This window comes from Pleurodeles waltl, chromosome 4_2 (genome assembly GCF_031143425.1).
Source record: "Pleurodeles waltl isolate 20211129_DDA chromosome 4_2, aPleWal1.hap1.20221129, whole genome shotgun sequence".
Lineage (NCBI taxonomy): Eukaryota > Metazoa > Chordata > Amphibia > Caudata > Salamandridae > Pleurodeles > Pleurodeles waltl.
This window is the reverse complement of record NC_090443.1, coordinates 418048550-418062512: the sequence shown is the minus strand read 5'-3', so window position 1 is coordinate 418062512 and position 13963 is coordinate 418048550. Positions and strand designations below refer to the sequence as shown.

General features: G+C 42.2%; 1 protein-coding gene across 4 annotated transcripts in view; it reads left to right on the top strand.

The window, feature by feature from the left end:
• Positions 1 to 13963, top strand: part of KANK2 (KN motif and ankyrin repeat domains 2) — a 228012-nt gene that overhangs the window by 189355 nt on the left and 24694 nt on the right. For 2 of the 4 annotated variants that reach the window (XM_069231640.1, XM_069231641.1), the window contains 4 exons: positions 5179 to 5355; positions 5819 to 5921; positions 6512 to 6751; positions 13538 to 13625. In XM_069231640.1, the coding sequence (XP_069087741.1) occupies positions 5179 to 5355; positions 5819 to 5921; positions 6512 to 6751; positions 13538 to 13625 (608 nt within the window). The remainder of the gene's footprint in view (positions 1 to 5178; positions 5356 to 5818; positions 5922 to 6511; positions 6752 to 13537; positions 13626 to 13963) is intronic. The other 2 variants (XM_069231642.1, XM_069231643.1) reach the window with 1 other exon arrangement.

Genomic DNA, 13963 nt, shown 5'->3' with positions numbered 1-13963 from the left:
CAGACTGTTGTTAGCAAAACAGCAAATCACAAGACCCCACCTAACCCTGCCCAATAAAATAGATCATGCTGAAGACCAGTTCTGCGTCACAGCATCAACTGCAGACATTACAGACCTCTTGAAACAAGAATTTTGTTGTCTTCTTGAGACCTGGATAACTCCTGAAAATGTAGTTGCAAACGCCTGTCTTGTTCCCCTAGATTACCACATATTACATCAAGATAAAGCCCAAGGTCTCAGAGGGGGGAGTCACTCAATCTGACTGCTTTCCCCTCTGGTGGGATGACAATAACTAATCAATAATATGTAGCTGTGCCTGAAATCCAGTAAAACATTGGTAAATCGCTGTTGCTATTGCCGCTATTTACTGGGAGGATTTAACCTTTTGCTTGAAGACAACAGAGAGAAGCTACGAGTTTATCTGTCTCTTCAGCACCACCGTGAATGAAATTGGCTTCTATCAATTATTGTACTCCCTCGCGCATGGCAAAACCACAAGCTAGATGCAGTTTCAGACATCACCATCGTGCATTTGGTCAGATCACTTGGGTCAGTTTTCTGCTCTTTACTCCCCCCTCTCCTCATCCTCTTAAATTTTATAATGCTTCCATGTGGATAGACTTGAGGGATATTTACGCTTCAGGGATGTCAACAGCTCACTCATAAAGAAGCTTCCTGTATCTTTTAACAGATATGACCACTATGGTAACATCTGTCCCATATAAATATAGGATGAAAACCTCTGGACCCCCTTTGTTCAGTTGTCTGCTAAAAGAAATGAAACAGACCAATTTGAGGATGGAATCGCTGTGGAACAAGCACAGCTTACCAGCCAATAGCGAGGCATATGTAGTGATAATTAGAAAGTGTAAAATGGCCACTAAGGAAGCAAAGAAGAACCATAGGGTGAAAGGTTATCAGATCTTAATGTCAACCTGGGGGTGGGGTCTTAAATCGGTCTATGCTTTGTTGCTATGCAAGTCTTTAATATAAGCTCAAATATGTGAGGATCCTGTCTTTCATAGACAAATAAACTAACGCATGGTATTAAACAGCATCCCTCTTTGTCAAGTTATGGATATAATTTTCTCTTGAAAAGCCTTCCTCTCTAAAGGAAGCTGAAGGCTTGTTACCAACTTAGAAACTAAAGATGCCCCCATTGATCCTACTTCAGCATGGCTTCTTTAAACAGTGGGAGCCTGTTATCGCTCCCACAGTCTGTTTCTTTTTAATCATTTTAAAACAAGGCATCCACCTATTGAAAAAAGATGCATAAGAGACACACTTAAATCCCACCATCGTGACTAACTAAAACAATTATCACCTACTTGCCAGTCCTGGGCAAGAATCTTGAAAATAATGTTTGTTTCCCAAATACTAAATCACTTGGATGCGGCCAACTGTCCCTCATCCCTCCTACCCCAGACATGGAACAGAAAGAACCCTGTTAGAATTCTGGTATGATGCCCTTAGTGAGATGTGTGGACAAAGCAGCAGGCTATCTACTGAACATTCTGGGCTTGCACGTCGCCTTCAAGAGGTTGCTACACCAACTTGTGTTAAAGAAGCCAGCAGTGGTTGTCCATGCTGATGCCACCACATTGAAATGGTTTAAATCCTACATAAATGATTAAACCCACCAAGTTTCACTTAGACCCTTTCAGTCCCAGGAAGCCCAGCTTGGACAGTACCACTGGGCTCCTCCCCCACTCTTGTGCCCTCTTTAGCATCTTAACGACCCTCCTTTTTTTAGCACCTCTTGGGATTCACCAGCATGTTCTCCTACACCAATGACACCCACGTCTACATTGGGTCTACACAAAATAGAGCACAACTGTAGTCTCCTCTTAGAAGCATAGTTGTGGACCTGTAACACCTTCCTACCACTCATCTCCACCAAGGCAGAGATTAATCCTTTTGGAACCAAAGAATTGGCCACTCTAGTCTCTCTTCCAAAGCAGAAGAGGAAAAGCCTTCTCAGCACAACCCTTCTTATGGAACTGTCTTTCTCAAAAACGTAGGCTTATGTCTGACCATACCGCGTTTAGAAAAGCCCTGAAGACTAATCTATTTTGTGTGATTAGATGTCCAGCTTCAATGCCTGTTGGCGGTGGACTTATTATTGCAAATGTTATTGATGATGGTTGTAATTCTGTCACTGTAAAGATTTAGGTCAAAAATGTATAATTTTTCTTCTTGACTATCGTCAGCATTTTAAGGAATCATGTGATCTATCTATACAAAGAAATTTAATAGGAAAATATGTCGGAAAATGAATTATGTGGTGGTATAAATCATGTAGTGATGTGACTGAAAGAGTCCGATCACCTTGCCTCCATTTCAAGAAAATGCTAGTTTGTGGCGAACCTTTGCTGAAGATAGAGTACTCAGGGATGGTCACCATGACAGCAGCCTGACATTATTTTGCGGAATTAAAGGTTGCATTGGGATTGTTTTTTTAAAACTGATTAATGAAACGATTTCTGGAGTTATATGTAACAGAATATGAAACATGGAAGACATTGATGATAATCTGATGCAATTTAATGTTGAGACCAGGCCAGTTCCTGCTGCACCCAGCCAAAGGCTGTTTGCAGCATGGAATGGATATTTGATAGGTGAATGCAGTATAACGTTTTAAAAACCCGGATGTTCACTAAAAAACGGTTAAAGATTAGTTCTGCTTCAGCGAACACACAACCCAAAAAACAAATAAATTCACCAATTATGCTGTGTAGCACACAGACACGTCATACCACTCGCCCCTCCCCCCCTCCAAGCTGAGGACAATCTTTTGCCAAAGGTACATGGACAAAAGGCAGAGAACGAAGTAAAAACCATGGTGGGGGCGCGAGTTACGAAGCGTTGTTCATTGCATATCATATCTGATTAATTTGATTGGTTTTGTGTCTGCAGAACCACAACTAACTTTTCACTGTTTTTCTGAGATAGATGTATGTGCAGTGTTGAATTCTGACACAAGAGCAGGCCAGCACTCACGCAAATGGTACAAACACAATTTGTTTTACAGCTTTTTCTGTGACCACTTGCCTTCGTTCCAACTCCCTGCTGGGAGCCTTTCTGAAGATTGAAAACCTGATCACGTTACATCTTTTTTAAAATGTATTTAAAAAAAAATGATTGACAGAAGAAAAACAATTTATAAAAAATGTTGTGGCATAGATTTTCTTCTTCCTCTGTCAAGATCATTATTGTTTTAAACCATTTTTATGTCACAAACCTGAGAGTAGCATATTATCCTTCCATTCATTCAACAGTCGATTGGCATAGAAGACATAAAACGCACATACAACCTCATTAAAAGGGTAGCACCTCGACATAGTAAAAATATGTTATCACAATAGTAAGTTAGAGAAAAAGGTAATCACTGCTATGTCCCAAATCTCCCAATATATTACAAAAGGACATGTAACCTTTATACTAAAGGTGTGCAGATGTTTCCTCATACATCAATTTGAATTGCACCTTAATAAAACACCCATAACCTCATATGGATCCTGAAGTTGAATGCCCATATTGAGCCCAAATAAGCTAACAGCACCTATCCTAATTCACATTACATTACAAGAGCATTCTGTTGGCTAGAGCGCCCCTTCCTGCCTTCTTGAAATAACATATCATCCGATTACCTTTCCTGCTCCCCCACCTCTCCTTCCACATGGTGCCTTAGTAAAATCATGAATTTATTATTGAAGAAGGTGAAGATAAAACAATTTGTCAAAGCTGAAAGCGTTAGCTAAAATGATTTGAAAAGGGAAAGGCTGTCATGAAACTATGTCGCATAATTTCTTAGAATGTGACTATTTCTTTTCAGTGTTGGCAGTTTGTACTTTATGCTAACTCGCTTTGTCAATGGATAAAGTATTTTTGGATTGTTAAAATCTCTGTCCCATATGTTACATCTTCTTGTAACATCTAAGAACTATACATGAAAATTAGATTCATCCCAGAAATAGAGATTGGTTAAGGGAAGTGACAATAGATAGGTGTCCTAATAGCTATATTAGGACACCTATCTATTGTAATCCATGTATTTTATTCAATCTCAACATATTTAAAGACTTCTGAACAGAATTAGACCACATTGGACATTTAGAAAGAACTTAGGCCTTCTTAGTCTTACTACTTGTCTTGATGTAAGTTGCTTGAGAAATCTGAAATACAGAAATTGTTATATCTGATCAGTGGTTTATAAAGCAGTCCATAGACCCAAATTTACACCATCTGTCTCATGGTTCGTATACCGGTCTGATCTGTTGTGAAAAACATTGTTGGGGCCTGCTCAGGACCAGGGCACACTCCAGATGGGGATTTTTTTTTTATCCCCCAAAAACTAAAAATTAAGATGAAAGGCTCTTGAACTGACCCTCCTGGTTCATTATACATTTGTGGGGAAAAATGAGTGTGGTTGGCATTATGAAGTGTAACATACTGTATTTGTGGTTCTGTTGTTGTTTACGGTACACGCGCTTTAATACTTGGAAGGTCGATGATTGGTATGGCCAAAGATTCTAGTGCCAGTCAGAGATCATTTGCTTGTGCATTGCCTGATGTCATTCTGTGTGTGAACTGGCATTAGTAGTGACACCGGAGAGTCATGATACCCATCTGCAGTATGGGCAGTCGCCCATGGAGCAATTTTACAAGGATTCAAACCTGTGAAAAACAGATTAGATAGAGATCTTTGGGGTAGCAAAAATTAACCCACTGACATACCTTACAAGGATTCATACTGAGACAAGCAGGGCTGTGACCTATCTAAGGCAACAAACAGGTAACATGAGAGAGAGATGTCTGCAGCAGGGACATTAATCACTGAGGGACTTTCTAGGATTCAAATCTGTGACCGGTAGATGAGACTAGCCCTCCTGTTGTAGGCAGTGTGACCCTCTGAACTATATTACTAGGATATGAAACTGAGATTTGCTGCAGCCATGTTAACACACTGTCATACCTTACAGTAATTCAAACTGTCTTCAGCAGGCTGTGCACTGATCCTGTCAGTGGACGCATGAACGTGATCTTCTTCCTTACTGGAACTATTAAAAACTGTAACCTTCAGAGTATCCCACAGAGAATCTTTCCACTCTTGTTTGGTGTGAGTCCTTATTGCTTTCTAGTAAAAAGCATTATGTAATTTTCCCTAACATTCCACAGATCAGCCCACAGCCTCCTTGGCAGTGCCTTATTCTACCTGTCCGGACGTCATTAGAGCTGCCAAAGAACGAGCATCTGCACAGCAAAATACCCAATTCACTTCCCAAGGGGCAGCTTCAGAGTCCTTGGTGGGGGAGTCAAAGAGGCCCACACTTGGTCCGAATGAGGAAGACCAAGGTAAGAAAGATGGATACAGGGTGGGCACAAGTTGTAAGGCTCTGTAGAGGGTGACTTGCAACCAATTCCTGCTCTCCTTAAATGCCCCTTGATGCGTGTTCATGCATATCTTGCAAAATGTCTATACCAAGACCACAAGATTCGCTCAGTATTCACTTACCATCTTAGCAGAAGTGTGAACGTTCTTAAACCCATTCAAAATTCCTGCACAAAAGGTGATACAAGGGCAAATGATCTGGAGCATTGTCCAAGTTGCACTCACCTTTTAAGATACATGGGTAGATGTTTACAAGCCCTGTGCTTGTTTTCCTTCTCTGCCAGGCTAGATGGTCTTCAGCCCCATTCACAGCTGGCGTATTTTCACAAAAGACTATGCTGAGCCTTTCGCTCTGAGCCTTACTGTCATTCTTCTAGAGTCCTGTTTGATTCGATGCCTTATTCTGATGCTGGTCTACTATTTCAGCTCTATCCCAGGTGAACGTCAAATCCATCATGAAGCGAAAGGAGGAGGGGGAAGATTCGCCAAGTACCAAGAAGAGTCTGCAGTTTGTTGGAGTGAACGGAGGGTACGGCAAATGCTTTTTTCTTTCTGACATTATCATGACTGTCCTTCCACTTTAGCCCCATCATTCAATATGACCTCATTGGATAAGAGTCTTAACTTCATTTGGTAGAGGATTGAGATTTGATTACAGAAGCAGAGAGAGAGAAATAAAAGGGCTGAGTGGTTGGGCGTGCCAAAGTTGATGTTGCTAATTATAAAGATAGAGCTAAATTTAAAAAAACAAAACGCCTCATAACAGATCCAAGCATAGCTGCTTGGTAAACGGTTTCTTCTTAAAATGATTGATAAAGTTTTTTGTACAAGTCAGTATATTTTATTTTGTTTTGAATTGCCAGTTATGTAATTTAGAAGCGGAGAGTATTTTGATTTCTGCTCTGTGCTGTAGCTCACTATGGCGGACTTCTGGGATTAAGGCTTTTCAAATTCTCCATGATAGCGGCACCTGTAGAAAATCACTCATCTTGCACCCTCCTCTATAAGCCCACTAGAAATGCTCAAATACTACACGTTATAGCACTCCTCCCATAATTGTCCAGTCCTGGTGAAGACTGTTCATTCAGGGCCAAAATTCATTCTTCATTTCAATTCCAGGTATGAATCCACATCTTCAGAGGATTCCAGCACTGCCGAGAATGTTTCAGACAATGAAAGCACAGAGAGCGAGTACCACGAGGCGAGTGAGGCAGTACCTTCGGCACATGGGGAGCACCGGCCTTCAGCGGCTGAGTCCAATAGGCAGAATAAAGAGGGGCCAAGATTACCGGTTGCAGCTGACGCTCCAGCAACAGAAGCGGGCATCAATGCACGAGTGGCAGAAGAAACAAAAAAAAGGTATCTGTAAAGAGTGGTAGACCTTCTAGCATTCTGTTTGTTCTTATGCCCCATCTGGCTCATTCACCTACGTCCTCCGCACACTTTCCCCATTTGCTTACCCAGCTCATGTGCTGGCTCACCAGCTAAGAGCACATTCGTAGCGTAGGGTCTTGTTCAAGATGGAGAATGTAGGACGCCTCTGGATGACCTTTCAGTATTCGGTGAACAAAGTGGTATACCTTTCAGTTAAGGCTTTAAGTGGTTGTCTGCTTCCAGCAATACTTTGTTGTCCCACAGGAGAGCTTGGAGTATTCATCTCCTCCTTACAACGAAGGGAACAGTCGAGTCGTTGCAGGGATGTGGTGCTTGGCAAGCGCGAGTGCAGTTGTCTCATCATGATTTGGGGTCTTCAGCCAAAGGCTAGAGAAGGTACATTACTTTAGAACACAGAGGAAGAAAAAGCTGTTCTTGGCTGAAGGGAAGGTTGCGTTCTGATGAAATGGCAAAAGTAATTGTCTGGAAATAAGATTATGTTTTTGGTAGTAGCGTGGAAGATGAGCTTTGAGGGCCATCAAATAATTATGATTGAGTCAATAGAAAAGTATAATTTGTATTCATTAAATCGACAAATAGATTATTGTTATGGGTAGTAGAAATTTTACATTATTATTGGGGCCAATAAAACATAACACTTAGTAGTCAAATGAAAATAATTTATATTGAGCAGTGTTTAGGATGAATATTTCGAACTGATGTAAATAGAGCACTAATATTAAAGCAAAGGAAAAAAGATCATTGCCAATGGGAAAAAGATTGTTTTAGAGTGTGTATTTCTACTATATTCACATATTCTACATTGTTCCACCATCCATTGGAATGGGTCTGGAAATGCCTTCAGTATCCCTAAAACTTTTTTCATTCATTCTTGTTGTTAACCACTGGAGAAATCATGATGACTCACCATGATGCTGCATGTAAACCCACAATGTCCCTAATGCGTAGTCGCCATCCTCAGATATTTATTTCGACTATTGGATTTGGACGCAAGATTGAGAGCTGTATGTTGAGAATTCTTGGGAGATGAAGGAGACACCAAACATGGGAAGTACAGACATCAAGAACATAAGAAGAAAGGCAGAGTGCAAAGGTGGCAGAATTATTTGACGAGATAATAAGGACACTGACACATGGAAGAAGACTAGGAGGCAGGTTTGCTGGGGGAGTCATTTCAATATAGAGGCAGGGTGTGATGGAAAACATACCTATTAGATTCTGTCCTAAGTGTCACCACAAATTGACTAAAAAAGACATACATAAAATATGTAAACAATGCTTACCCAGGAACCGTAAGTCTGAAGGCTGTTGAGCTTGTGACACATTTTAGCCAAAAACTGTAAAGAAAATAAAGAAACAGTTTTAGGCTCTCTACATCATGGCACAAGTCAAGGACAACTTCCTAAAGGATTTGGGGTTATCAGAGGCTGAGAGATTAACAGTCGATGAGACTGCCTCAGTCTGAGGTTGAGGAATCACTGCTAATAGTTATAGAATTAAGCAAGTTAGTCCCGAAAAAGATCATCCCTGTGCCAAAAGAGCATAGGTACAATGCCTTGTAAGAAAAAGCTTTTCAGAGGTAATTGCTTCTGTGGATTCTAGAGCCAAAAAAGTGCATTCAACACTGATAGAAAACCTAACAGCAGTTAAGGAAAGCAGAAAGAAAAAGGAGCACTCTAATTTGAATGAAAGTGTGGACAAAACTTCCAACTCAGAATCAACTTGGAAAGGAGATCAAGATAAGAGAAAGGCAAAATACCAAGACATTTGTAAGTGTTACACTGGGAAAAGGACATATTTTGATTTTGTGATCTATACTGTCAAATTTTGGCAGAATCGACAAAGGGAATTATTATTGCCAAAATCCTAACATATTTGTCAAAGTCCTTCTAACAGCCTAGAACCTTAGCGGCATACACTTGGGGTACTATGGGAAAAACATTTTTGCTATGCTAGTAATACAAAGATTTTGGAAGGGACAGAGGTCAGTTTCATCCCCAGTAAGAAAGTTCATGCTGGTTGTGTACCAACTGTGAAGCATCCCTTCGAGCCAGTGTACAAAGCCAGCATAAATCATCTCATTTCGAAGACTAGTTTCCTTATAGTAACTATACCTTTACTCAGAATAAGTGAACTAAATGTGCTAACTATTCATTACCTATATATTCAAAATGACAAGGAATAGATGGTGATGAGAGCCAATCCACATTTTGTCCTTAAGTTGTTTTGTTTTTCTTGTAAACCAATGTACTGTTTCAACAACCAAAAAATAAAGGCTAACGGAGCACTTCATATTTTAGATGAAAGGAGAGAAGCCACATATTACACACAGATGACTAAATCAATCAGAAAGACAGACCAGTTGTATGTTTGCACGTAGCATAGTGAAAAGAGTTGCCTGTGTCCAACTGAACCATAGCGAGATGGATAGACCAGACTGTACAGCTATGTTACTATTCTTCAAGAAAACAGAAGGAAGAGAGAGAGCACACTCTATAATTTAATAGGAGACCTTGATGGCATACATTGCTAATGCAATCTAAAAGTATATATGCATGGCAGCAACACGGTCATCTGGACCTACTTTTACCAAATTCTACTGTGTCGACCTTCGTGCAATAAGGGAGTTCTTGGTGAGGCAGAAGTTGTTGAAACACTTATTTGCAACTTCTTGTACACTACCCCGCCACTAATAACTCCTATGTATTCTATGCAAAGCATGCAAATCTTTAAGGATAGTTTTGAAGCTGAAGCACCTCTAGATTCATGTGACCTTCCCACCTCATAGTGAAGGAGTGGAGCAGATGGAAAAATAAAATAAAATGAGGTAATAAGAATAACAGAGTAAAACATAAACACTACATGGCATAAAAAATAATCTGTATCTGGCACCTGTGTACTGGGGCAATGAGGGCTTATGCATGATGTCATAGCAAGGCATCTCAACTCCTTGATTGACAAAAACGTTTTAAGGCACACAAAAGTTGTTGCAGGATCCAGACACTAGATAGCAGAATAATGCACAGCATGTGATACTGCAAGAGAAGGTGGAAACCTATTGTTACAGATAAGTAACCTGTTTATTATTGGACCATTGTGAAGGATGATTATATTTGAGGCAAACGTGAAAGTAAATGGTTAATAAGGTCATAGAAAGATGGCTCTTTATAAAGTGCATTAAAATGAAGTACACTGCGCAGAGAGTCCAGTGAATCCCCAAAGGATTGCAGAGGCAGAAATAGATGGGTCTAGTGCTTTTTTGGGTAGTGTGGGCGAGCAGTTAGGCTTATCAAGGAGTCTTGTCAAGCATTTGTGGTACTCACAGAGGCAATACATGAGACACACACTCAAAGAATAAATCTGAGACCAATTTAGAAAAATAACAGATGCTTTTATATATGCTTAGAACCAAATAACTTCGTTAGAAGGTAAGCAGTTTTTATATAAAAAATACTTAGCTGTTTCAAAAATCGACAGTGCAATTTTCTAAGTCTTTAATGTTAACCTATGGGAGGAAAAAATAATGCAGTTTCACAGGTAAGTAAAGACTTACAATCCCAATCTTCAGGGTTTTAGACTAGCACCGGACAAGGTTCAGGTTGGTACCAAGAGTTCATTCCCAGCGGCACGGGGCGGCTAGGTGCAGAGGTCAAAGTCGGAGCCCAATGTTAAACAATGGAGACTAGGGGGGAATGAAGACGTGCTGCTCCCAGGTAACTACAAGCGGTGTCAGAGTTTCACCGGGTGGGGGGGAGGGGCACAAGGCAGCACCAAACGTACACCCTCAGCTGCACAGGGACCTCTGGGTGCACAGTGCCAACACAGCATCGCGTGCCAAATGCTATCCAATTGAGACGGGGTATCAGCTGAAGCGATGCTTACAGGTGGGTAAATCGGGGTCAAGGGTCGATCTCCTGGAGGTGAGGTAAGTACAAGGCGAGCACAAGGCAGCACCATACTTACACTCTCAGCGGCACAGGGGCGGCCAGGTGCAGAGTGCCAACACAGCGTCAGGCACCCAGTGTTAGAAAATGGAGATCACTTTCAGAAACAGGCTGCATGCTCTGGCCAGGAGGCCAGGGGAGGTCAACCCCCAGTTGCCCAGGTAAGTTCAGATGCCAGGGGTCATAGGGACACCGACGGTCCAGCTCCCAAATGCCCAGGGGCTCCGGACGCAGGAGTGTGTTTTTTGGCATCAGAAACAGCTTACCAGGGAGGTCGCGGTCAGGGAGAGTCTTCGGATTTAGGCTGCAAGTGTCACTGTGGATTCCGACAGGGGTTAGCCCATGGTGGACTCTTGATCAGAAGCGCTGGGGAACCTTACTGGACTGGTGGGCCACTTCGACTCAGGACGGGGGTGTCAGGAGCAGAGGTGGTTCCAGGCGGCAGTTTTGCAGTACCTCAGGCAGACGTCTTCTTCTTTAGAGATGGTTTCTTCTGGACAGGTCCAAGGCTTTGGAGGTTGCTGGACTGTAGGACACTCATCTTTGGGGTGCAGGTTTCTTTGAAGGCTGCAGACAGGCCTGTAAGGCTGGGGCCAAGGCAGCCGGTGTATTCAGTCTTCTCTGCTGGGCGACTTCTGTTTTGTCCGGCTCTTCTTAGGTCGATAGGAGTCTGAGTCTAGGGTTAAGGGGTGCCATCTAAATACTGAATTTAGGGGCATTATAGGGAGTTCCAGGTGGTAGCCAATTGGCTACACTCCATTAGGGTGACTACACCCTTCCTATAACTACTTCCTTTGGGAATTGGCATAACCCCAACCCTATTGGCCTAATTCCTTCCATGCAAGATGGAGAAATTTGAAAAGTAGCGTTCACTTCAGCTCGTTCAGCCTAGGTTTGGCACTGGCATGAAGTGCACACTCCTCCTAATTTACCTAATTGTCCCGCCAGTCCTACCACCAAAAGTGGGGTCAGGCACTGGGGGTCGGCCTCTTCCACCATTTGCAGAGGCCTGGGTCACATTTCAAAGATGGCAAGGCCTTTGAAGCTCCCTGTCTTGGAATGTCCATCCTGCCTGGGAGAGGAGGTCACATCTCTGCACAGAGCAGGCCTTTGTTCTGAGCCCTTGAGAGCATTGGCCCTCACCTAAGGGGGTCAGATCTCTGTCTTAAGGGTGCTGTACTGGTTTCCACTAGTCAGTGCCCACTCTAGGAGTAGTGGATTTTTCAGGGAGCACCTCTAAGGTGCCCTTTGAGTGCATTTATTAATAAATCCATTACTGGACCAAACACCCCTATTGCCAGTGAAGCCATCATGTAGCTGGGGAACTCGTAATGGCAGGTGTCCAGCATATTTACTTAAAATGGCTTCACTGTTCACTTACTGTGTCTGAAAATCGACAAAGGGATAGCAGAGGCATATCTGCTCATGCAGGTATGCCCTCACATGCAATATAATGCACCCTGCCTTTGGTGCTGGAAGGCTTGCTAGAGGGTGACTTACATATATTTCATGCAGTGCAATGGGGACAGGGCACACAGGCTGTGTGCCATGTTATGTTTTCATTTTAGTTCTGCACTAAGACACACAGGCTGCGAAAGCAGCACTATGTGCACTTAGACCTATATTTATACTTATTTAGCGCCGCATTTTGCGCCACTTTTTGACGCAAAAGCGGCGCAAACTTGCAAAATGCAATTGCATTTTGCAAATTTCCGCCGCTTTTAAGTCAAAAAATGACGCAAATGCAGCGCTAAAAAAGTATAAACATGGGCCTTAGTGTGAGGGTCCCTGAGGGTGGCACAATTCGTGCTACAGCACTCAGGGGCCTTTCTTTAGTACCCCATTCCCTAGCTACCAGGAGTACCATTTACTGAGGACTTATAGTAGTACCTAAAGGGAAAGAAAGAGACCTGTTTAGCAGGGGCCCAGTGCACTTTCAGTCGAAATTGCACCAGAACCAGGCAAAAAGTAGGAGGGTGACCATGTCAAAAGAGCCACTTTCCTACAAGGTTCGATAGTAAGAAAGATCAATAATTGGACCTCTTGAAAGAACAATTAGTATAGAGGCTTAGGAGAAGGAATATTACTTTCGGAACATTTGGAAGGCCAATTATAAATGTACATTATTACTAGGCAAATTGAAAGGGAGATTTCTACTTGGTCATTAGGAAGGCATAGGATGTTTTAGTAAACTGGAATTAAGCGTACTATTATGGTTAATGGGATGGAACATATTTGTTCCCCAGGATGAATTTTGTTGTGGCAAATAAAATAAATGGCACTTATTAATTAGGAAGCAGGGTGGGAGGTTAGTAGTAGGGCCAAAGATCAGAGTTATTAGCAGAGGATCAATGAAAAGTGTTCTGTTATTGGCAAACGAGAAGAAAGATTTATATTGTGGTCACCCGAATTGAACAGTAGTATTGGTAGAGTGGGAGGCAATAATATTAGTGGACCAGTGAGAAGGATGATTGTTACTGATGCTATGAAACTGACTAGTATTATTAGGTCAATCAGGAGGGAGCCTATCATTGAGCTAGTACCAAGGAAAATTGTTATTGGGTCAATGGAAAGTAAGGTTATTAGTGAGTTAGCTGGAAGGACGATTATTGCAGCAAATTAAAAAAAGTACCCTTTTATCAGACCATTGAGTGGTGAATATTATTTAGTTAATGTGATATAAAATTGGTATGAAACATTCTAAATTGTCCATTCAGTTGAGAGAGGGAATTGGGGTCTGTTTAACAATCACGTCTAAGGGCACTCTTGAGCCAACAGAAGAATGACTAACTGGTTCTCACCACAGGGTGGAGCTGAATAAGGACCTCCTTGCTGCCTGCGTGACCCTGCAGAAGCATCTGGAGAACCGAGAGGCTGTCCCGGAACCGAACATGGTAAGAACTATTGCTGTGTCTGTGGTAGAGGTATCTCGTCATGTCTACAGTACACCTCAATATGAACCTGCGGTACCCACGACTGCTTCACAAGGGACGTGCACATATCTCCTCCAATGACCCTCATTCCTGATGTGTAGCACCTCCTGGTACTCAGGCAATGAGGCACTCACACAGCTGAAAATACCCCTTAATCCTGAAATGGGGCACCCACTACTGCTCAAACACTGAGACCCACAATAAGCATTCCAGTGCAGTCTTATCCTGACCAGTTGCAGCCATAACTGCTCCCACAAGGGACTTGTACACAGTTCTGACAATGCACATGAATCCTGCTA